Source organism: Copadichromis virginalis, linkage group LG3 (assembly GCF_057382275.1).
Source record: "Copadichromis virginalis isolate Kocher_CV1m ecotype Utaka linkage group LG3, C_Virginalis_male_GT1.1, whole genome shotgun sequence".
NCBI classification, from domain to species: domain Eukaryota; kingdom Metazoa; phylum Chordata; class Actinopteri; order Cichliformes; family Cichlidae; genus Copadichromis; species Copadichromis virginalis.
In genome coordinates, this window is record NC_140620.1 from 20,044,052 (window position 1) to 20,069,297 (window position 25,246).

The window sequence follows — 25,246 nt, forward strand, 5'->3', positions numbered from 1 at the left end:
TCTTCTATTGAACAATAATCCAGAGTTATTTTTCCTGCACTCACAGTTGACCTCACAAAGTCGTACTTTATGTCAACATGTTTACATCTCTGTCTCGTCACAGGATTCTTTGCCAACGCAATTGCACCCTGATTATCTTCATGAACTTTTGGCGGTGCATATTTTTGTCCATCAATACCTTGTAACAGTTGCATTAGGTACAAAACTTCTTGTAGGGTCGCAGCTAAAGCCATGTACTCCGCTTCACAGGTAGATAATGCAACAGTAGGTTGTCTTTTGGTTTTCCATGAGATTAAAGGACCATCTACAGACAAGCTTATGCAATAACCAGTTGTACTCCGTCTGTCTGTTACATCAGCTGCCCAATCAGCATTGCTGTATGCCCACAACCTCAGTTCTTTGTTGTCACATTTCCTGTAACACAGTTCTTTCTCGGTTGTCCCTTTCAGATACCTCAGTACATGTTTTACTGTAGTCCATTGGTCTTCAGTTGGCTCAGTAAAGTACTGTGAAAGTTTACTGACTATAAAACTCAAGTCTGGTCTTGTGCATGTAGCCAAATAGATCAGACTACCAACTGCCTCTCTGTACCTTTTGACATCACTCATCCTTTCTGCATCATCAGCATAGTTCAGTTTTTGCTCACAAGGTGTCTGTCTTTCTTTACAATCCTGCATGTTGAATCTTTCAAGTATTTTTTCCACATATTGTTTTTGTGACATTTTTACACAGTTATCACTCTGGTCAAAATCTATACCAATGAAATGTCTCAGTTTACCCAAATCCTTCATTTTGAATTTTGCTGCAAGCATTTTCTTCACAACAGTTAGTTCACTTTCATCACTAGCAGCAATGATCAGGTCATCTACCCATGCAATCAGAATCACCTTCTTATTTTCTGTCATTTTTGTGTAAACACAATGGTCAGCGGGGTTTTGCACGAAGTTGTTCTCACTCAGATATTCATGCAACAACTTGTTCCAATTTCGGCCTGATTGTTTTAGCTCATATAGCGACTTTTTCAACTTGCACACCAGTTTTTCATTTGTGTCGGATTTTACCTCATAACCCTCAGGTTGTTCCATGAATACCTCACAATCTATTGGTGCATGAAGACAGGCAGCTTTAACATCCATCTGATGTAAAAGCATGTTTTCTTGTGCTGCCTTTTGCATCAACACTCTGATACTAGTCAGGTTAGCAGTAGGGGAAAATGTTTCTTCATAATCCACACCTATCCTCTGACTATATCCTTTAGCAACATCACGTGCCTTGTACTTCTCAGATCCATCAACATTGTTTTTGACTGCGTACACCCATCTACCCCCCACTGTCTTCTTACCCTCAGGCAAAGTGGTTAAGGTAAATGTGTCATTTTCTCTTAGTGATTGCATCTCTTCATCCATTGCACTGACCCATTTCTCTGAGTTATATGAAGTTATTGCTTCCTTGAATGTTTGGGGAATGTTACACATTGCTCTGTAACAATAATCCATGTTTGTAAGTACTTGATCACAATCCTCCTTATCAGTAACATATTCACTTAAATACCCAGGCCTCTTTCTCACTCTGGAAGGATACCTTGCAGCCTCGCAGTAGAGTTCATTCTCCTGTGACTGGCTGCTCATCTCAGACATGCTTACTGGGATCTGTTCCTGAGTATCTGTGTGTTCTGTACTCACATCAGTCTGTTCTCTGGTCTTGGTGAACCTGTTTGGTGTCTCAAAGTCACCCTCATCATCTGGCACCTTGTCAGTCTGTGTTTGTCTCACTACTCTTGTTTTAAGATAAGATAAGATAAGATAAGATAAGATAAGATAAGATAAGATAAGATAACCTTTATTAGTCCCACACGTGGGAAATTTGTTTTGTCACAGCAGGAAGTGGACAGTGCAAAAGTTATGACGCAAAAATTAGAATACAATAAGAATAAATACAGTACACAGCTGTACAGAATAGAATAAAATAATATACTATATACAGTAGAATAAAATAGAATAAAAATATACAATAAGATAAAAATAGAATACGAATGCTATATACAACTGAGTAAAAATACAACGATGCCAGAAAAGATTATTGCACTTAGTGTTATTGCACATGTGTGGATGTGTGTGTTTGTTCAGTTAAAGTCTTTGTTGTGGAGTCTGACAGCAGTGGGGAGGAAAGACCTGCGAAATCTCTCCGTCCCACACCGTGGGTGCCGCAGTCTCCCACTGAAGGAGCTGCTCAGTGCTTTTAGTCTCTGTAAATGACCCAGATTATTTGTTTATTTGATATTTTTCAAACAGTTAAATCCCTGAACGAATTATACCTTATAATATAGATTAGACTCTTATTTTGAAATTCGGAACGGGCAACTTCCGGGAAGGAAGATCGTACCGCAACTGCTTGCCGCAGAAAGGATTAATGAGAAGGTTATCGTTTTCCATCCATCTTAAAATTAGCATCTAGCTGGAAGGCGAACAGGTATGTTTGTGTGTTGTACTTGTTGTTTACATTTCGGACAATTTGTAAATGTATTACTTGATTGTTAATAAGTTTATGAGCGATCTAGCAGGCTGATGCTAGCACCTCCTGTGCCTTTTCTGTGAATTGATTAGCATAACAGAAACGTGGTTATATCAAGTGAATGTTTATTTGTTTTATGTTATGATTACAGCTCTTACGGTGTGTCTATGGCAATTTGTGAATAAATGGGTTGGAATACCCCACCATGGTCAATCCGTAATGATCATTGAGTGCATCGTCTGAATAAAGTCCGGCTGGAATGCTACAGTAAGAGCTGATCCCCTGCATCATCCTGCTGCCACTCTGCACCACGGAACCACGAGGACGAGTCACGGAGCTGTGTTGCTATTCGTCTGGGATTGACAAGACATTTCACGGAGCAACTCAGTGCCATTCTATGGGTCTTCTAGACAGAGACTTTATAATCATCATGCAGCTGGCTTAATGGTTTGATGTGACGGTCAGAAAAGGTATGGAACATTTCATTCTAATCGACAAGGAAAGGACATTCATTCTCATCAGTGGTGGTTAAAGGGAGAGAGAAGGTCGTCAACTACTGTGGACATCTGCTGCATTAAGACACAACGGACATGAAGTAATAACAAGTGAAGTAATTTTGTTTATTGGTATTTACCACCACTACTGTATATTTATCATTCTTTCTACTGACCCAAAAGGGGGTGAAAGAGGGGCATTTAGTTCAATTTGTAACTGTACAATAGTAATGGTGTATTGATCTGTGTTTAGCATAAGAGGTTTACTTTACCACATCAGTTTGCAACAGCTAGCAGGTTGCATTTATGATTTTATACATTTCTTCTCAATGTTGTGTTGGTTATCCGCTTCTATTTCAACTTGGTTTAAAGTGCAGAGATTCTCCTCCCTTCTGTTAATGCAGCCTTTAAGTTATAGTAACCACAAGCAGCTCATTAACTAAAGCCTGCAAATTAGATAAGTAAATAACATAAACATGAAGGAAATGGAGACTCCCTCCTCACAAACAGAACTAGAGCATCAGATAGTCGACCTGCAGAATAAAATCAAAGGGCTTAAGGCGTCTCTTGAAGACACATCAGAAACTACGGAAATATAACTTTTGGAGAAGGAAATTCAACGCAGAGAAGAAACGTTGAACAACTTACAAGGTGAGCTTAAGGAAGGCCTCCGACGTTCCACTCGAACAAAAATCCCAACTCCAAAGGCGCTCGAAATGCAGCAGGAGGAAGCAAGAAAAAGGGAAAGAAAGTTCATCTCAACGTACGAAAGATGGAAGATTCGAGCCCGAGAGTCAAGAGAGCAGCTCAAGTCAGACATTAGTAAAGGCGAGCTGGCATCTTTGATGGATTCTTTGGAGAAAGAGAAAGAAACTGTGTTAAACACTTACCTTGAAATACGAAGTCACATTACACCTTCTCCAGAATTAAGACGTCACGTTGACAGTTGTGAGGCAGTTACAGCCGAAATTATGAAAGTTACCTACGAGAGAATGTCAGATCTCGATGGTGATTATGATGCAGAACAAGTACATTGCCGTCTCAGGGAGCTGCTTAAGAACAGCTACGCACGCTCCATCTATGGATCCACCGCATCTAGAGTGACAAAGTCAATCCGTAGTCACAAAAGCACTACTCTAACACTCAAACAGGCGGATGCAGCAGCAGAGCTAGCTGCTAAGGAAGTCGAATTTGAAGGGTTGCTGGAAGAAGAGAGACAAATGGAGAAGATAGAGGAACAGCACAGAAAAATGGAAGTAGAAAAGCGCAGACTTGAACGCCTTCAAGCAGAAAAGAATTTGAGGGCTGCTCGGGCCAAACTGCAAGTCTACAGCCAGGTAGCCTCGCAGGAAGGCAGTCTCCATTCCTCTAATAGTTCAGTGGGAAATCATCATGTTCCCCCTGCTATCAACCCTCCAACTCCCACCGTCACAGCATCGCCACTCGACCTAAACGTGTCATCCCTTGCCCAAGCCCTACAAGACAGTATGGCTCTAAATAGACTTCCAGTTCCAGAGCCGTCTGTATTTAGTGGGGACCCCATTCAGTTCATTGAGTGGAAAACTTCATTCATGTCACTTATTGACAAAAAGGCCATCTCCCCAGCAGACAAACTTTATTACTTGAGGAAGTATGTAGGCGGCCCAGCTCGTAAAACATTAGAAGGAACTTTCTATAGGAATGACAGCGACGCTTATAAGGATGCGTGGAACAAACTGGATAACAGATATGGCCAAACCTTTATTATACAGAAAGCCTTCAGAGATAAGCTCACAGATTGGCCAAAGATCCAACCAAGAGATGCAGAAGGATTAAGAGACTTCTCAGATTTCTTAAACGCTTGCCAAGATGCAATGACACATGTGAAGAGCCTCGAAATACTGAACGACTGTGAAGAGAATAAGAAGCTAATCCTTAAACTACCAGAGTGGATAGCATCTCACTGGAACAGGAAGGTTACTGAAGCCTTAAAGGGCAATAAGGAATTCCCCAGTTTTAAGGACTTCGCCGCATTTATGGCGACAGAGGCAGAGATTGCTTGCAATCCAATCACCTCAGCTTATGCCCTCCGCGGCTCTGAGTCGAGCACAGCAAAACAAGGCAGCAGAGACCCTAAGAGGAACAAGGCAAGGGTTCTAAACACACAGACTGAGGCTGACACCGAGAGGCTCAAGCCAGTTAAAGGAAAGGAAAGGTCTCCTTGTGCCTTCTGTCAAAATAATCAACACAGACTACATGGATGTCCCAAGTTTATTGCTAAAACTCTGGAGGAGCGTCGAGATTTTGTCAGAAAACATAAGCTCTGCTATGGCTGCACCAAACCTGGACATAGTGCAAAAGACTGTCGACATCGACACTCATGCAACACGTGCAAGGGTAAACATCCCACTTGTTTACACGATGACAACTATTTAAAGAAGGAAAGAGTTCTGCCACAGGAAACCACTATCCTGAGCAATGCCGGCCAAACGGAGGCTGCTGCAACTTCAATGTCAGTGATTACTGGACAGCCAACTAACACATCAATGATTGTGCCTGTGTGGGTGTCAAAAAAGGATACAGGAACTGAGAAACTGGTTTACGCCTTGCTGGACACGCAAAGCGACACGACGTTTGTTGACCAGGAACTGAGTGATGTATTAAAGGCAGATTCCTGTCCAGTTAAGCTGAAGTTAACTACGATGATTGGACGCGACGTGATCGTAAAGAGCCAAAGAGTCTCAGGGCTTTGTGTTCGGGGTTATCGCTCTTCCCTCCTCATCGACCTTCCTCCTGCTTATACCAAGGATTGCATACCAGTAAACAGAGCCCATATCCCAACATGCGAGACAGCTAAAAGGTGGAATCATCTCTCCAAGGTCATAGAAGAGATTCCACCTCTACAGGACTGTGAGGTTGGTTTATTGATAGGCTATAACTGCGCACGAGCAATGGCACCAAGAGACGTCATAACGGGAGGAGACGATGAGCCTTATGCAATTCATACCGACTTAGGATGGAGCATAGTTGGTGGTACGTCGACATGCCCCGACACCTCAAGTACGGCGGGACAGTGCTTCCGAGTTGCAGTCAGGGAGCTCCCACCAGTCACTCCGGCAGATGCCATTCGCATTCTAGAGTCTGACTTTAAGGATGCTAAGGAAGACGGCAAACCAGTGTCTCAGGAGGACATCCTGTTCCTGGACAAACTCAAGAACCACATCGAAAAGAACAGTCTAGGTCACTACGAGATGCCGTTGCCCTTTAAGGAGAGACCTACCTTACCTGACAACAAACAGCTTGCAGTCATACGTCTGAGCCATCTAAAGAGGAAGCTGTTAAAGGATGAAGGGTACAAAGAACAGTATATCAAGTTCATGGAGGAGGTCATAGAAAGGGGTGATGCAGAGGAAGTCCACGATGATGGGAAAGAGGGCGAAAAATGGTACATACCTCATCACGGTGTATTCCACGACAAGAAGCCAGGCAAACTGCGCGTGGTGTTCGACTGCTCTGCCAAGTACCAGGGAACCAGTTTGAATGATCATCTGCTCACTGGTCCTGACCTGATGAACAATCTCAACAGTGTACTTCTTCGCTTCCGGTTGCACTCCACTGCATTGATGTGCGACATAGAGAAAATGTTTCACCAATTTCATGTGAAGAAGTCAGACCAGGATTACCTGCGCTTCCTTTGGTGGAAGAAAGGAGATCTCGGTGCACAGCCCCAAGAATACCGTATGAGGGTGCATATCTTTGGCGCAGCCTCATCGCCTGGCTGTGCGAACTACGGATTGAAGCATTTGGCTACAGAAAATAAAGACCGATACCCATTAGGCTCTCAGTTCATTCTGAGAAATTTCTATGTCGACGATGGAGTCACAAGTACAGACAGCTCAGAGAAGGCTATCAAGTTAGCAGAAGAAGCCAGAAAACTTTGTGCCCTGGGTGGTCTTAGGCTCCACAAGTTTGTGTCCAATGACAAAGCTGTCCTGGTAAGCATACCAGCAACTAAACGTGCATCAGACATTAAAGACCTCAACCTTGCCTTTGATAACTTACCTTCAGAGAGAGCGTTGGGTATCCAATGGCACGTCGAATCAGACTGCCTGAAGATCAGCACCAACCTTAAGGAACAGCCTGCAACACGTCGAGGCATATTGTCCATTGTTGCATCCCTGTACGATCCCTTGGGTCTCATAGCCCCCTTTTTGCTCATTGGAAAGGAAGTGCTGCAGCAGATGTGCTGCCATGGAACAGGTTGGGACGACCCTCTAACCAATGAACTTCGTCCACGGTGGGAGAAATGGAAAAACGACCTCAACAACTTGGAGAGGATAAATATACCCCGAAGTTATGCCCCGGCAGATTTCGGAAGGGTTATTAAACGTGAGTTACATCACTTCTCCGACGCAAGCACTACTGGCTATGGACAGTGTTCATATCTAAGGCTTAGCAATGAAGAAGGAGACATCCACTGTGCTTTAGTCATGGCCAAATCTCGCGTCGCCCCAACAAAGGTCACCACGATCCCAAGATTAGAGTTGACGGCTGCAGTCATCTCTGTGAAAACCAGCAATGTTTTAAAGGAAGAACTTGGATATGCGGACATTGAAGAGCATTTTTGGACCGATTCCAAGGTTGTACTAGGGTACATCAATAATGAGGCTCGACGTTTTCATACATTCGTAGCCAACCATATCCAGAAGATACATCTCTACACGAATCAAAGGCAATGGAGATACGTCCCTACTGACCAGAATCCTGCGGATCGTGCTTCTAGAGGTTGTTTTGTCCATGAGCTAATATCATCGGACTGGTTTACCGGCCCTGCATTTCTATGGGAAAAGGGAGTTGACCTCTCAGAAGAGGTGGCTCCGGAACTGTCAGTCGGAGATCCAGAAGTTAAGGAAACACGGACTCTAAACACGGAAACTGTAGAACAAGATTCTCTTACTTATCGGCTGGCAAAGTTCTCATCCTGGACTCGCGCCATCTGTGCAGTGGCTCGCATTCTTCGAAGGATCAACAAGGATAAGTCAATCGGCCTCTCTACAGTGCAGGAAAGAGATGGCGCCACGTACAATATTTGGCCGAGCAGTTCTGGAGCCGTTGGCAGAAAGAGTACTTAGCCAACATTGCTTTTAGACAACGCTGGCACACCCCAAAGAGAAACCTGCAGATCGGGGATATAGTCATAATGAAGGATGAAGACTTGCCCAGAAATGAATGGAGGTTGGGAAGAGTCGTAGAGACTACAATGGACAGAGATGGACTGGTTAGGAGAGTGAAGCTCTGTCTAGGTGACAGGAAACTTGGCAAAAATGGTGAACGTCTTACTAAGCGGTCAGTGCTCGAACGGCCAGTTCAAAAACTAGTCTTATTGTTGGAAGGTGACTAGTCCATTCCTTGCATACTATGCTTCTGTTGTTGGGTCATTATTTGTATTATGAAATCATTGTGTTCTTTCTTCCTATGTTTATGGAGTTATGTTTTTGAACACTAATGATTTGGTGGGAGTGTAAATGACCCAGATTATTTGTTTATTTGATATTTTTCAAACAGTTAAATCCCTGAACGAATTATACTTTATAATATAGATTAGACTCTTATTTTGAAATTCGGAACGGGCAACTTCCGGGAAGGAAGATCGTACCGCAACTGCTTGCCGCAGAAAGGATTAATGAGAAGGTTATCGTTTTCCATCCATCTTAAAATTAGCATCTAGCTGGAAGGCGAACAGGTATGTTTGTGTGTTGTACTTGTTGTTTACATTTCGGACAATTTGTAAATGTATTACTTGATTGTTAATAAGTTTATGAGCGATCTAGCAGGCTGATGCTAGCACCTCCTGTGCCTTTTCTGTGAATTGATTAGCATAACAGAAACGTGGTTATATCAAGTGAATGTTTATTTGTTTTATGTTATGATTACAGCTCTTACGATGTGTCTATGGCAATTTGTGAATAAATGGGTTGGAATACCCCACCATGGTCCATCCGTAATGATCATTGAGTGCATCGTCTCAATAAAGTCCGGCTGGAATGCTACAGTCTCAAACTTCACCAGTCTATGCTTCTGTACTTTCCCACTGCCCGGGTAGTAGACCATATAAGCTGGACTGTTCTTGTCATATCCAACAAAAATTCCTTTCTCACACCTTGAGTCTAGTTTTCTCTTGTTCTGCCTGTAGGCATAACACACTGACTCAAATGTCTGCATCCTGGAAAGGTTTGGCCTTCTTCCTGTCAGCATTAAATATGGTGTCTGTTCTGTGCGTCTGTTAAAACATCTATTCCTCACTACAGCTGCTGTTTGCACTGCGTAAGTCCACAACTCTTTAGGTAACTGTTTCTCTATTAACATACACCTGGCCATATCAAAAAGAGTGCGCCAATTGCGTTCTGCAGTACCATTTTGGTGTGGTGAGTATGGTGCTGAGGTCTCATGCCTGATTCTGTTTTTGCTAAGGAGTGCCTGATACTCATTTCCCATAAACTCTGTTCCATTGTCAGACCTGATACATTTAACTTGCCCATACGGGGCTGTATCAGCCAAAAACTTCTGAGTTGCTTTTGCTGTGTCACTCTTATTTTTCAGAAAATACACAAACACTGCACTGGAATAGTCATCAGTGAATGATAGTGCAAATCTATATCCATCTCTGGACTCTGGGTCTACTGGACCAGCTAGATCTGTGTGTACCAGCTCTAAGGCGGTTTTGGCTCGTGCATCAGGGTCCCTGTTTCTAGTTTGAACAAACTTTCCCTGTGTGCACACTTCACAATGCAAGACAGATTTATCTGTTTTTCCTTTGATTGCCATACCATCAACAACACCCTGTAATCTCTGAATGTCATCATAATTACAGTGACCAAGAATTTCATGCCATGTTTGCATGTCATAGCAACCCTTACACTGGTCTTTACCTTCAGTGTTTACTGTTTGTAGGTAGTACAGTCTGTTGTACTCATATATTGGGAACCTTGTACCGTCTTTGTGTCGCAGGGTGTCTTTTCCTTGCTTGAAGATCATAGTTGCTCCATTTGAGGTAGCTGCTTTCACAGAGAAGATGTCTTCTGGATACGATGGGATGTACAGTGCCTGTTTCAAGGTTGTTTTGTGGCACTGCCCCCTGCTGTCCATCAAGCAAAACTCTGCCTCCCCTCTTTGCTCTGCAACTCCAGTGCACTTGGTGCCGTCAGCCAACTCTACGTAGTGTGACTTGGGCTGGAAACTGTCGTCGAATCTCCTGAACTTCGTTATATCTGTAACAATATGCGAAGTTGCCCCTGTGTCCACCATCAGACCCTTTTTGTTGACGCCATGCTCTGACTGGAACACTGCACCCTCACTGCTTACCCGGAATGCGTAGTCTTTGCTACCCCACTCCTCGGAAACTTTCCGTGCATTGTCTTGCCGCCGTTTCCGTCTGCATGTTGAGTCCCGATAGGTGGTGCTTTTACACTCGCTACACCACTGCTTGCGCTGACACGTCCTGGCTTTGTGTCCCTTTAGTCCGCATCTGAAACACATTATGTCTGCGTTGCCGGCCCCACGGTCATTCAATTTTTCAAACGTGGGATTGTCGCTCGGTCGTGCACGTGCTTTCATGATGTTGTCATCTGACGCTGCGGCGCGCATTTTCTCTGTGTCTTCAAAGCTTCGCAGTTTAGTTTTAAATTCAGCAAAAGTCACTTCAACTTCACTTTGTGTGACATGGATCGCAAACGGTTTGAACGATTCTGGCAGTCCCTTCAAAACCATTGCTACCAATAGCCCATCACTCAAAGTTTCACCAGCATTCCTCAGGGATGTGATTATTGTCTCTGCTCGTATCACATACTCAGTCACACTCTCACTGCTGGACTTTTGGAGCGAAGTGAGTTCTGTATACAGGCTAATTATACGAGGCTTTCCTTTACCTGCATAATAGTTTCTTAGAATCCCCAGTGCCTTCCGTCCATCATCCGCTGCTTCTCGCATAACAAGAGACAAACTTTTGTCATCCAGAAACTGGATCAGCTCCGCGTAGGCCTCTGCATTCTTTGCTCTCTCTTCTTCTCCCTCCGCGTCGGTAGGCTGCTTCAAAATAATGTCTCTTAAACCTTGCAGACGAAGGTGGCCCAAAAATTTCGTCTCCCATAGTTCGTAATTCTTTTCGTCTCCATCAAAAACTAGCCGAGCCCAACGGCTATTTGACTCAGCGGCTCGTCGGCTCATGGCGCTAGCATGGTATGCTAATCCTCACCGAGTGCGCAGTACGTCGCGGCGTTTCTCTCGGTGGCAAAACCACATGGACTCTTTTGGAAAACTTCTTAGCTTCCTGGGCCCATAACCTGTTGGCAGAGGTATGAAAATGCGCAGTAAAATCTGACGTGCATAGCTAACTTCATCAACGACATTTTGGGAGGAATAATCACACATCAGCCTTCGGCCATTTTTGATGAACGCATACGCCCCCTAGAGCGCGCTAACTTTATTAACAGCCACACAAATGTAAAGCACACATCAAACATAAATAAACCATTTGACTGTATCCATAATTGAGAGCATTTTCTCTTCTTATTTCTCTTCTTCCTTCCATCCCATCATTTCATATATCACTCTCCACTTGCTGTCTATCTGAGAACAAGGCACAACTTGCTATTGCAATAAACTATAATCTAATTATCCACACCTAACAACTCTTGCACGTAATCTATAATAAAATGATGACAGAAAAATGTTATAGCCCTGCCTTTAGTAGCCTCACACAGCTCCTACTGTTCCCTCCTCATGTCCTTACCAGGCATGTCTGGACAATGTTATATCATGAGTAATATTTTTTTAAAAAATCCATCTAAATAAAACACACACATGCACGCACACACAGTGACATTTTAGATCTTCTTCAGAATACTGTATATACTATGGGCATCATGGTGCTAATCCAGAATCCTTACATTATTATTTATTACTAGAGCTACAATAATAAAGCAATGAGGAGGGGGAAGTAATAAATATGAAATAATGTATTTATGATGATTCCATTTGTTTCACTATCCACTCTGTGCAGGGGCAAAGCTTATTACATTTTTAAACTGTAGAGATACAATCATTTTACTGCTGTAAAATCCAAATTTTGTCTTATTTAAAATATAAATCTAATATAATCTGCTTCTTAATGCATGTTCTTTAAAATACAGCGTGTGTTTTTAATATATTATAATTATAATAATGCATAATTATGTGGACATGCATATTAGATCGTTTTTTAGTGAAATATAATCCCTCCAGAAAGGCAGGAAAAGCCCGGAAACTTACTTTAAAACTAAATATGTTCCCTAAAACGGTGACAAAGCTACAGACCCATGACAGCCTTACACAGGTAGCCAGCAGCTATGACCAGCACTACTTGTGCAGTTAATAAAAGGACAGGTAATGTTTGTCACGCTGTTGCACACACAGCACGCTCGTTTGTTTCAGTTCGTCAGTTGCAACAAGACAGCTTACCAACGTGTACGTAATAAGCTGATACTCCTGGGTGCTACACACTACAGTGTACGCTGTACACCTACTTACTGGTTTTGTCGCATCAGTCTGTGTCTCTGAGTTAACTTGTGTTTCTCTTACAGCTCCGGACCGCAACGAATGCGCGTGCTCTTTGTGAGCTCGTTCCCGGCTCGTAACCAGCGCGTTCTGCCGTCAAGGGCGATCATTGGTTAAATGTGATCATGTGACTGATGCAAGCCAAATCCTTTTATTTAGCAAAACTGTGATTGATAGTTAAATATTATTGTTGAGGGGCACAGACAAGACTCCGCACGCACACACACATTAAAAAAAAAAAAAAAATAATTTTTTTAAAAGTTGCCTCAACAAAAGGGCACCTTGGGCACCCATCAGGAAAGGGGCGGGTGCTCAAGCCCCTCTAGCCACCCCCTCTGCACGTGCCTGTCAGGGACTACAACATCTAGTCCTTTTACTGAATCGAATAAATAAATCACTCAAATAAACAAATAGCTCATCCTTCAGCTACCTTTTGACTGCCAATTGACCTTTGACCTTTCTGTTTACATCATTCTCCTCGTGTCTGTGTGGGTTCTCTCTGGGCGCGCCGGCTTAGTCCCACTGCCTAAGACATACGAGTGAAGTTATTTGGTGATTCTCGAGTGACTGTGATTGAGTGTGGATAGTTTGTCTTGCTACAGTGTTTTGTATCGCATCTTTCACACTAAGCCTGGGATAGTCTCCAGACCCCACTTGAGCATAAAGTGCTAAGTATTTTTTTAAACAGGTCGAAAGTAGTTGTTGTGTGTTTGTTGATGAACCATAACAGGGAGCATCTATTGTTTTTAGCCTATGATTAACAGGAAACTAACAGCTCTGTGGATTCCAGTTTCTGATGAAAACACTCCAGTGCTTTTTTATTAATAGACATGAGCCTCCAGAATTTAGTCCATCGTCCTCAGCCTCTCCAGCTTTTTATATACAGATGTAAATTGACTGATACTAAAAAGAGCACATAGATATAGATAAAGGACATGAATGATTTTTGTATCTTATTCAAATCAGCCGCAGAGGTAGCTTTCAGGCTGTATAACTTGCATTGATGTCCTCTGTGTGTTTTGTTCCGCAGGGATAAATTGGTATGCACTCTACTCAACAGTGAGGAAAAAAACACCACTTATTCACAAATAGTGAAAGACAAGAGAAACAAATCAAAGTCAACAGGTGCGGCTTCTCTCCTTTGTCTCTGTCATTGTTCCGAATCAGAACAAGATCCCAGCACGTTGATATTTTAGTCAGTATCAAAAGGACACTGATCAATGGCCCATTCACAGTCCCATTCACAGAGAGTTGGGGAATGGCTGCAATCACAGCATTGTAAGATGGTGACAGATGTACCCTTAGGCTCTTTTCACATAAATGGTCTCCATGACTTTCTGCTCAAACCAGCTTTCATGTGTACATCCTCATCATTGAAAGAGTGTCCACTGGCCTGTAGCCATATATAGACTGTGACGTTTTGGCATTTGTGCCGGGGCGCTCGATTCTTGGGGCAGACCAGTTTTTTGCGAAGCATATTTTGGGGTTTTGCGTCAGTATTGAAAAAGCTGAGATGCACTTTCTTTAATTAGTGGAGCAGGAAAAAGAAAACACCAAGAACTGTGTTTAAACCTGTTAAATTGACATAATGATGTTTGTCTTTCCAGAGTTTCCATCAGAGCCAGATGCCATCTCCCCCCTAAAAGATGTAGTGCACCAGTCCAACCACTGCTGTCCAGCTGAGGGTCTCGAATCCGTCCACCCAACACCTCAGATAATAATTACTTGTATAACCGATTAGTAGATATCTTCTGTTCTTTACATGGAGTTACAGTCACACAACTTTTGTGAGACAAGAAAATCAATTCAACAGTGAAAAAGATTTTTTATTAAAAAAAACCTTTAAAAATGTAAATGCTAAAGACTAAAACAAAAAGCAATAATAATAATTGTCTTTATTCAAGTCAATTCAATTCAATTTTATTTATATAGTGCCAAATTACAACATAAGTCGCCTCAAGGCGCTTCATAGATACAGAGAAAAACCCAACAATCATATGACCCCCTATGAGCAAGCACTTTGGCAACAGTGGGAAGGAAAAACTCCCTTTTAACAGGAAGAAACCTCCGGCAGAACCAGGCTCAGGGAGGGGCGGCCATCTGCTGCGACCGGTTGGGGTGAGAGAAGGAAGACAGGATAAAAGACATGCTGTGGAAGAGAGACAGAGATTAATAACAGATATGATTCAATGCAGAGAGGTCTGTTAATACATAGTGAGTGAGAAAGGTGACTGGAAAGGAAAAACTCAATGCATCATGGGAATCCCCCGGCAGCTTATGTCTATTGCAGCATAACTAAGGGAGGATTCAGGGTCACCTGGTCCAGCCCTAACTATATGCTTTAGCAAAAAGGAAAGTTTTAAGCCTAATCTTAAAAGTAGAGATAGTGTCTGTCTCCCGAATCCAAACTGGAAGCTGGTTCCACAGAAGAGGGGCCTGAAAACTGAAGGCTCTCCCTCCCATTCTACTTTTAAATACTCTAGGAACAACAAGTAGGCCTGCAGAGTGAGAGCGAAGTGCTCTAATGCGGTGACTGACTTTGAGGTCTTTCAGATAAGATGGAAGGGTTCTGTGTGTAGGAGTTTAGTGCACACTAGCTCAGTGTTTGTTTGTTTGTTTTTTGTTTTGTTTTTCGTTTGTGTTTAGACCAATTCCAGCTCAAATACAATTTGCACTCGAGCAAACACTCACATGAATGTGACTCAGACGGTACCAAAATTGTTAAAACTGAAAGTCAGCATCATGAGCACCAGCTTACTAAGCTATAAACTAGTGCAGGAAGTCTGGCAGTTATACTGATGTTATCAGTTATTTTCAACCAGTCAGAGAGACTCACCACACAAAGCTGACACAAAACCTTTATAGATATGCATTTACATATCAGTTTGATCAGAACATTCTGAACTGCAGCCTGTAGCAGTCTGCTGAGTGGTGCTGGAGCTGCTTCTTACCTTTTTTCTGGTTGGAAAAGAACAGTGGAAACTTCTTCATGTTTCAAATAGTTTTGGAGGAATTAAGACATCCTTCAAAACAACGGTAGGTGTTTCCAAATGGCCTTCTGCTTTTCCTAAAGTCACTTTCAGACTTTGAGGTGAAAGATGTTTTATATTCAGTTTTATACAACCTGTAAACATCCACCAATGCTAAACAGGCGTTAAACTCGGTGTTGCTTTGTGTTGGCTGGTTGGACAATCAAAGTTATAGAGTGGTGGTGTTTGGGTAAGTTTAAACAAAAAGAAAGAAAGAAAGAAAGAAAGAAAGAAAGAAAGAAAGAAAGAAAGAAAGAAAGAAAGAAAGAAAGAAAGAAAGAAAGAAAGAAAATCATCAATCATTCTAACTATGTAGACATACATGTGTCAACCTCAACATTAAGGTTTGCACATGTCAGGGGAGCGGAGGAGTCAACTAGGCCCATAAGTCCTGCAAAATCTCCATAGGACTCATGACAGCCCCATTTTAACAGTCTTTGGAAAAAAAAATTAAAAATTAAAAGTCCATTCAGGATGACAGAAATTGAGTTAAGTTACTTTAAATATCTTCTTTTTGATTATTTAAGAACACAGCCTGTTAAAAACTTTGGCCTACTTTATATATCACATCTTTTTGTAGTGTGCCCTTACTTTTGATCAGTCTGAGGTACTTCCCCTTGAGCAAAGGGTTGCATTACAGCAAAAGGCTGAAGGCCGAGATCTATTCTCTCAGTGACTTTCAGCTTTATTAAACCTTAAATGTAATCTCATGAATACAAGTTTTAAATTTGGGTCGTTTACTTAAAATATCCTCAGACATTTAAAACAATCTTAGCAGACAGAAACACGGAAATGGCTGATGTAGCCGCATAAGGAGACAGGTGTTCTCTTCCCTGCAAACCATTTGCAGCTGCTAATCTTTAACATGTTGAGTAGTTGTTTCTCCTTCTTCTTTGTCTCTCTCATTTTTATATAGTGACATAATTTTGAAGTACTTTGGTGGTCTTCAGTTTGTAGCTGATTGTCGATAGGTGAGATTATGTTGCGTTTTTCTCTGGAGATCTTTTAAGAATAGAACCTGCTAAGCTTTCGGACCTGCTTTCGATGACGATTAATTTATTTTGCATAACCCATCCCACCGAACGTCACTCTAACGCGACACTGTCGCTCAAGGTCCTTGTAATCGTTGATGACCTGATGGGTTCATTTAAACTTTAAATAAAATAATCTACACTTTTTTGAACTGAGGCTCTGTTATTTATGAAAAACAACATCCGAAAGATCAGCAGGAGTTGATAACATGGAAATGTCATTGCTCTGCTCGGCTTTGCTGTTTGTCGGCTTCGTCGTGTTTGTCTCTGGAGGTGAGATTTAGCTATTAGAAACTACACTGTTTCCTTCTGATGCTCTTCCTCAAGATAGGAAGAGTATTTATGTAACTCGGTTCCACAACTTGCGTAATTATGCATACTTTATTAATCCCGTAGGAAATTAGTCCTCTGGGGAGCAGTGTGTAGACACGGTACCTTTCTCAGGGATACCTCAGGGTAGCTGTTTGGTGGATTTGAACCCCCAGCCTTGTGATTACGGGGGAACACCCTACCTGCTGAGCTAGCTCTGTCCCACTTGTAGACTGAAGTGCATTTCGGTTCTGAAGACAGGAATAAATTGATCAGACGGCGTCACATGGCTCGTCTTTGCTGTATTCCCTGCCAGGATTTCATTCAGTTCATCTGTTATAGACTCTTCTTCACAATGATAAAACCACCACTGTGCCTTTACTGTTTTTAAAACATTTCTCCGTCCATGCTACTTGTTCTTTTTGGTAAATAGAATCATATTTCTTTGCTACATATGCATCGTCCTTGGGACGCAAAGACTCGACAGTCTCGAACAAATCGTCAGCAGGGACAGCGAGCAGGTCTTTATGGCTTACACAGGCTTCATTGGCAGGCAGCAACAGGTGTAGAAAACAAACAGGACAGGAAAGAAACATCCAGACAGAAGGACAGTTTTAACTGTTCTTCACCATTATAAATAAAAATTATAGTTAACCAAAGAAAACAGTATAGGCTGCTATTATTAGGTTATACCTTACTAATGCAAGGCTGCATTGTGTGTTTGATTCCTTTAACCTCGCTGCTCTCTTGGTTTCTCTTTTAGACCCAAACATCATCACAGCCAAGTCTGGACAGAACGTCACTCTGCCATGTCGAGCTTCGAACAACAACAATTTAATTCTTGAGTGGAGCAGAGCTGATCTGGGGACACAGCATGTTGTTGTGTACCGGGATGGGCAGTTTGCTCCAGACAACCAGCATCCATCTTTTAAGAACAGGGTGGATCTGCAGGACAGACAGATGAAGGACGGAGACGTGTCTTTGATTCTGAACAATGTGACAACTGCTGATAGTGGAACATATGAGTGTCGAGTCTTAATGGGAGAAATACACTCGTGGGAGCTCAAAATCATCTACCTGAGTGTTGTTGTTCCTCCAGGTGAGTGAGTAGAGTTGAGTGTTAGTGTGATCAGAGGTGAAGCTGCTTCCTGGTTGTTGATGTTTGTTTCTAAAGATGTTGTTGATGAGACTTTGTAGAAAGCAGCTGGTCTGAGTGATGTGATCAGAGTGCAGTAGATAATGATTTATGTAATGTAATATAATGCCTACGTGGGCCAGGTCCTCCAAAGACCGAGGAGGCTGGACGGCCAAGCCTTAACATTTGCGTCATAGTTGGACTTTAATAAACTCAGATGTCTGCTCCTTATCTAAAATATAACAGGACATTGGAGTAAATTCTCAACCACCTCACACTTCTTTTTAATCAGCTGAGTTAAAACTTTAATCTCAGCCAAACCGATTTAGTCAGGAACAAATAAAACACAGAAAGCCAAGCACTAACATTTTTAGTTATCTAAGTCACTTATGTACAGTGTTGGGAAGGTTACTTTTAAAATGTATTCCATTACAGAATACAGAATACATGCCCCAAAATGTATTCTGTAACGTATTCCGTTACGTTACTCAATGACAGTAACGTATTCTGAATACTTTGGATTACTTAATATATTATCATGCTTTTTACAACAACGTGAATGTACTATTGCTGTGTGATTTATTACTATTACTGAAGGTCCGCGACTCCGAACTGTAGTAAAGGGACCTCTGACTAATACGGCGGGGTCCCTGTCGGCTCGTAGCTGAAAAATAGCTTTACTTTGTTGTGTGGGTCAACTTTTCTTGCGAGAGACAGAGAGAGGCGTTGAAAGACTGCTCCAACGGAACTTATTGTTTTCGGAGGAAAACACGAACACGGTGTACAGTCGAGTCTTAATAGCTTACTTACAACTGGGCTCGTCAGGCACTCTTCTTGGCTGAAGTGGTTATTATTATATTTACATGCTTCCAGCTCCCGTTTTTCCTCGATGACAACTCGTACCTTTCCACTCCCCTTTTTCTCCCTCCTCGTGCTCACAGACCCATAACGTGTATGGCAGTCCATTCTCCCTGCAACACGGACTACACTGCCCATGATGCTACTTTCTTTAGAGCTATGCTTGTAGCATTCTGCCTGTTAGCTTAGCACAACAACAACAACAACGAAAAGGCGCTCTCTCACCCAGGAAACACACAGTCGCAGAGAGAGAGAGAGCGTCGCCCTGTAACCATGGCAACCGTAACGCTGCCGCCTGGAACAACAGAACGTAGCTGTCAAACAAAACCCAAACAGTCCTGACCCGCGACAAAATGAAACAGGAAAGTACCGCAGTGTAATCCATTTATTTCAACAAAGTAACTGTATTCTGAATACCACCTTTTTAAAAGGTAACTGTAACGGAATACAGTTACTCATATTTTGTATTTTAAATACGTAACGGCGGTACATGTATTCCGTTACTCCCCAACACTGCTTATGTATCATGTTTAACCTGAGTATCGAAAGAACGTGGGGGGGGGGTTTGAATACAATATTCCGGGAAGTCGCTGTCCTTGCCGGCTCTAGTTAGCCTTGAGCTCCCAGTGAGCTATCGAGCGGGTGGGTAACAGACGTCTCCGAAAGTGTCGGAGCACTCTTGCAAATGTCTTGATAAACCGAGCAGATATTTGAAGTTTACACAGCTACATTCTAGCCGGAAAATATGTTAAAAGTTTATTTTGTGACCCAGAAAGAATAATATTTCAAACTCACCAGCCCACTCCTCCCACATTGCCACAATTGAAAAGTTTTTTTATATTATTATAAAATATTATAAATAATAATTTAACTAGTAAAGTATTGATAAGAGTAATACAACTAAGTAGCTGCCACCATTGCTGGAAACTGGACCACGAAGGACACATCTGACCCATCCTTCAAATCCACGGAAAAGAAGGACGCATTTCGAGGAGTCTTTGAATTGGGACAGCCTTCATCACCTGGCTGTGACGTAATCGGGATTAAAATGCAGCCTCTGAATTGGGACATAGCAAGTGTCTGACAGCAGTTTGAAGAGGAAATGGATTCTGTTCTGTTCTTCACTCATCACCTACCTGACAGCTGACACCTCACACCTGTTTCTCACCTGCAGATCAGACAGGAGGAGACACAGAGGATGGAGGGAAGGAGGATGGAGGGAAGGAGGATCCAGTCAGTAGAGGAAACACTGGCCTGGGACCAAGTCTCAGTTTTTTGTGTACTTGTTATTTGTTTTATCTGATATTTAAAGAACCATGAAGCATGAAAACTGTGTCTTTTGAAACAGATCTACATGACACCTAGTTTTTCACTTGATGTTTAAATTAAAAAAATATTTACAATTTAAGCTTATTCTGTTTCTTCAATTCCATTTACATTTTGCTGCCTTTGAATTTTATTAATCCTCATATTGTGTTCATTTTGTGTTCAGCGATTTTTGTGAACATTAAGACTTCTAGTTTTGACACAGCTCCTAACTTGAGGAGATGAAGAAATTATTATCTCATGTCCCCTGATGTCTGCAATCATCTCCAGAACCACAAACATCACTTGGTTATTTTCAGGAACTCTGTCTGCAGGTATAAACGTGTATTTTCCAAGCTTGTCTTGTGAGGGCATCACATGATGCCCATATCTTTATGTCATAGTTAGACTGCTTGCTTGTTGTATACTGTTTGAAAGGGCAGTCTCCTCTAAAAGCCACCAGATGCTCATCTACAGTGACATTTGGAGGTTGTAGATGAGTTGCTGTCACCCCGCACACTTGTCTTGTTGAGGGCAGACTGGTCTTGTATCATGGTTCAAAAAAGGGAGGCAAAATTTCTCGAGTGACATTCTGCATTGAAAAATTGTCTGACTAAAATCTGCATCCCATAAACTGCTATTAAATTCATTTCTGGATGTATACTCAGCACTCAGCATCCAAAGACTCATGTATGCTTTGGTGTCTTTTCTGGGTTACCTCTTTCCAATCGTCTTTGTAAGTTTGTGTCCCCTCGAAATTGGTCAAGTTTAACACTATGGTTTTGATGGACTCAAGAACTGTTGAAAGTAGGATTTGATGTCATCAGTCCTGGATACAGCACAGTTTGAAGATCCCGTGGTCATCCAGGATGATATTTTCTGCTGAAAGTCTAACTTAATTCTCAGGTGGGGTTAGTTCTTAAGTTCCCGTAACGGTTGCCAGGGAACCCAAGGTGGGTGTGTGTGTGTGTGTGTGTGTGTGTGTGTGTGTGTGTGTGTGTGTGTGTGTGTGTGTGTACACATGCATGGGTGCATATTAATCTCTGTCTCTCTTCCACAACACGTCTTTATCCTGTCTTCCTTTTCTCACCCCAACTGGTCGCAGCAGATGGCCCCGTATTTATTTAAATATGTAATATTAACTGATGATGGCAGATGCAGCTCCCCAAACGTCAGCACTAAATTCATTTTTCATCTTAAATCTGCTTCTGCTGCCTGTTCCTACCTCGTTTCTGTTTCCCACAAGCCTGCATCTTGAGTGCTGCAGTGCTTTCTAAAGCGTCGTTGGTTGTAAAATTTGGAGTAGATGTCTTTCTCTCCACAAAGGTTTGCTTTGTTGACCATTTCCGTGTATTTTTCTCTCCTTTTTTCATCTTTTTGATCACTGCCTCATATTAAAAGTGTATTTCCTCATGTATTGCAACCAAAGAATCTTTTCTCATAATAATGATGAGGGGGGAAACCACATGAACTAACACCCTGTAACAGAGGAAGGAGGAGGAGGTTCTAGATTTATGTGAGTGAACTTATGCAAGAAGAATTAATTCAGTATCAACAAAAGACAGAATGGAGAAATCATTTCTTCTGCTTTGTAAGTATACTGTAATGGGTTTCATCTTTGAAAAGGCCTAAAGATGCCACTTCTTTTGTTTCTCCACATAAATATCGAGTTTGTGTAGAAGACAACAAAGAGAGAATCACTTCCTGTTTTTTCTGCTAATTCTGCATGAGTCTGTAGCTCGATCAAACTGTGTAAAACCTCTAAACCAACCTCTGTTTCATTTCTCTTTAGTTCTGATCTCACTGCTGAGCTACACCACAAACCAAGGTCGGTAACCTTCTCTTGTCCTATTTTAAACCAGAAATAAACGACACATTTTAAAGATTAAAATTTATTGACTCTCGTGAATATGAATGAATATTTTCAACCCAAAAGTTCTGTTAAAGTTTGATCACGATGAAGGTGCTGTTGTTTGACATAGTTAATGATGATCACCAGGAATGTTATTTCAGCCCTAAGTGTTTATGAAAAATATAATATAAATATACTAATATAGATTTTCATCACAGCTCTTCTGACTGTGAGTCCCAGCAGCTCTCAGATGTTTGACGGCGACTATGTGTCTCTGAGCTGTGAGGAGGACGACAGCTCTGCTGGATGGACTCTGAGGAGAAACACAAGCAGAGAAATCAGAGCTGAGTGTGAGGAGTGGGGAGCAGCAGCTGATTCTTCCTGTAACATTAGCAGTGTCCTCCCGTGGGACAGTGGAGTTTACTGGTGTGAGTCCAGAGAGGGTCCCATCAGTAACATGGTTAACCTGACAGTCACTGGTAAGCTGAGTGTGTGGAGTTAGTGTTGATGAAGCTGTGTGTAAATGGATGAAATGCTGTAGTTTGTCTCTGTGTTGAGGTGGATCAGTGATCCTGCAGAGTCCTGTCCTCCCTGTGATGGAGGGAGATGACGTCACTCTGCTCTGCGAAGAAAAGAATTCCTTCAGCCTCCCAGCTGCTTTCTATAAAGATGGCTCCCTTATTGGCAACGAGACGACAGGTCACATGACCATCCAGCATGTTTCCAGGTCTGATGAAGGCCTCTACAAGTGTGACATCAGCGGTCATGGAGAGTCTCCATCCAGCTGGATCACTGTCACAGGTGAGGATTTTCACTCACATTTTACCATTTCACCTACAAATTCACCTGAACAGGTGAGATTCTCTCTGCAGATAGGCCTGCAAACACAATCCTACACCCATCCTCAGCACCACCTCCTGACCCCACCTCCCTCAACCTTGTGTTCAGCGTTGTCTCTCACCTGGTGGTAATTTGTCCATACTTCATCTCCACTCTGCTCATGGTGTCTTTATATCGACACAGAGCCAAAGGTAACACTCCGAGTCTCCTCTGCTTTTTTTCATCAGTTTCTTTTGTTTCTATTAGAAATGTCTCATCTTACCTCCTCTCTATGCTAGCATCCCTGCCGACCCAAGCTGAGCAGAGACAGACTGAGGACTTTGATAACATTGTGGAGGTGACCACTGAGCATCACTTCTGAGTTGCACAGTAAGAGTTCCTGTTCATTCAGTCAGAAGGTGGATGTCACATCACCGTGGTTAACCAATGAAAGAAATCTGCAATACACTGTTTACTAATGCAAACATTTTGTTTGTTTTATCAGCCCTGCCAAGTGATTTAAAAGCAGTATGCACTGTTTCCTACTCTTCAGTCAAATGTCTTATGCTAAGTTCAGAAGAAGTTCTTCACTGGTGCAGGTGTTGCATTTTGCTTCCCACACATTTCCTTGCTTTGCTGTCAATAAAAAAACAGCAACAGATATTTGCTCAATAAAATAACAGTATTTATTTGTTTTTGTTTTGTTTTTTTATTTTAAGGGTTTCACTTCACAAATAGTGTAGCTCTGTCTGGAGCCACACTTTCAGCTCATGAATGGACTCCAGTAAAGTGCAGAGCCAAAGCCCCTTTATCTGATGACACAAAGAAACTTGTTGTCAGCATCTACAGTGATTTTTACCATTTAGTCAAAAATCTATACACTTTTGTTCCTGTATTTGGCTTTTTAAAATGACAGTTAGCAGTGGGTGTTCTTTTTATTCTTTACTGTTTTTTTTTCAGCCTGACAGTAAAAGAAACTAACAGGTCTGTAGCCCAGTTTCCTGTTTTCTGGTAAAAAGGCTTTAACCAACACGGCTGACGTCTCACTGCAGGACATTTAAGACGTGCATGCACACAAGTCCACACACGTTGCTTATATGAGTGCACATTTGAATATTCTACAAACTGAAATCCATATTTCCTATTTGCAGCTTTTGACAAGCCACATAGTTGAGACAGCAAACATGTCAAAAAAGGTTCTCTGGTCAGATTTAACGTCTTGACCTTGCAAAATGCTGCCTACAAATTATTGACTCAGGTGGTCTGAATACAAATGCAGAAACATTTTTCAGATTCTTATATGTAAAAAAACAACAACTGAACTCTATGTACTATTTTTTCTTCCACTGCAGAATTATGGGCCAATTGTCAAAGGAGCTTGGAAAGAAAAACGTCTGGACTTCTTCTACGATGACCTGGATGACTGAGAACCTTCACAGACCCCCCCCCCCCCCACCCCCACCCCCCTGACACTTACTAATTCTCATCCTCCCTCTTGATCATAGAGGCTCAGGGTGATGGAGATTATGCCATGGTCAGGGTCGGAATCCTCATCAACGCGTCCAGTAAGAGTCCCAGACTAGACCCTCCTTTCCCACATTTACCTAAGACTGATATACAAAACACAATATACAAACTAACTGAGAAAAGACAATCATGTACAGGGTTGTTTGTACACATGATATTAATCAACAATGTATTTCATTCTAACTGCTTTTTTATTTCTAATTGTGGTTGCTTTACTGTACAGATTTCCCTTAAAAATGTTCAACAGTAAAGACTTTATAAATCTTGTTTAATAAATGTGATATTTTTCCACACTGGTCGATGTCCTTATTCTAAAAACTTATTACAATATTTTAATGAGATTTGTTAAAGTTGCCTTTTGGTTTATACTTAAAGGCAATAGCCAAAACACATCAAGGGTAAAATTTAAACAGGTCCACTTAGAAGAAATTTCTTGAAGCACAAATCAAGAAAAAAAAATAAAATGAGGAGAAGCTCCCAGTTCCCCCTTTTCTGTTTCACATCTTGACTGAACAATTTTACAGATAATACATCTCAACACATCTTGATAATTTGTTTTAGAGTTTTACAGGCTCACTTTCTTCCCCTCTTTTATTCAACTCCCCCTATTTTTTATTCCTCGGACAGAGAATTAAACACCAGCTTGATGTGCTTGCATGGAGTCAGGACCATTCTCATACACATGTGAAGGTGGTTATTGTTGAGCTTGAAACAATATTTAATTTTTAGTATTTCCATTACTGAGAAAACTGTTTCACTGTTGCGTGTGGAGGTCAGACCTGGGAAACCGTGTCGGGTATTAAAAT

At 41.9% G+C, this 25,246-nt stretch overlaps 2 protein-coding genes across 3 annotated transcripts in view; one reads left to right on the top strand and one right to left on the bottom strand.

Annotated features, from left to right (window-relative positions):
- The window catches only part of LOC146713278 (ICOS ligand-like), a 166,570-nt gene that overhangs the window by 94,786 nt on the left and 46,538 nt on the right, over positions 1-25,246 (bottom strand). The window lies entirely within an intron of this gene.
- LOC146713284 (low affinity immunoglobulin gamma Fc region receptor III-A-like) lies at positions 15,473-24,727 on the top strand. Of its 2 annotated transcripts, XM_085446626.1 has the most exons (8): positions 15,473-15,611; positions 17,708-18,043; positions 22,035-22,070; positions 22,313-22,573; positions 22,653-22,895; positions 22,967-23,125; positions 23,213-23,303; positions 24,266-24,727. In XM_085446626.1, the coding sequence occupies exons 2-7, from the start codon at positions 17,905-17,907 to the stop codon at positions 23,293-23,295; spliced, it is 921 nt and encodes a 306-aa protein (XP_085302752.1). In that variant the 5' UTR covers positions 15,473-15,611; positions 17,708-17,904; the 3' UTR covers positions 23,296-23,303; positions 24,266-24,727. The 2 variants fall into 2 exon arrangements, with proteins under 2 accessions (XP_085302752.1, XP_085302756.1); XM_085446630.1 differs by lacking the exons at positions 15,473-15,611; positions 17,708-18,043 and adding an exon at positions 20,262-21,833.

Coding starts and splice junctions, on each gene's coding strand:
- LOC146713284 (XM_085446626.1), top strand. CDS start 17,905: ATGAAGGACGGAGACGTGTCTTTGATTCTGAACAATGTGACAACTGCT. Junction 22,071..22,312: donor GAGCTACACCACAAACCAAG/GTCGGTAACCTT, acceptor TTTTCATCACAG/CTCTTCTGACTGTGAGTCCC. Junction 23,126..23,212: donor ATATCGACACAGAGCCAAAG/GTAACACTCCGA, acceptor TCTCTATGCTAG/CATCCCTGCCGACCCAAGCT.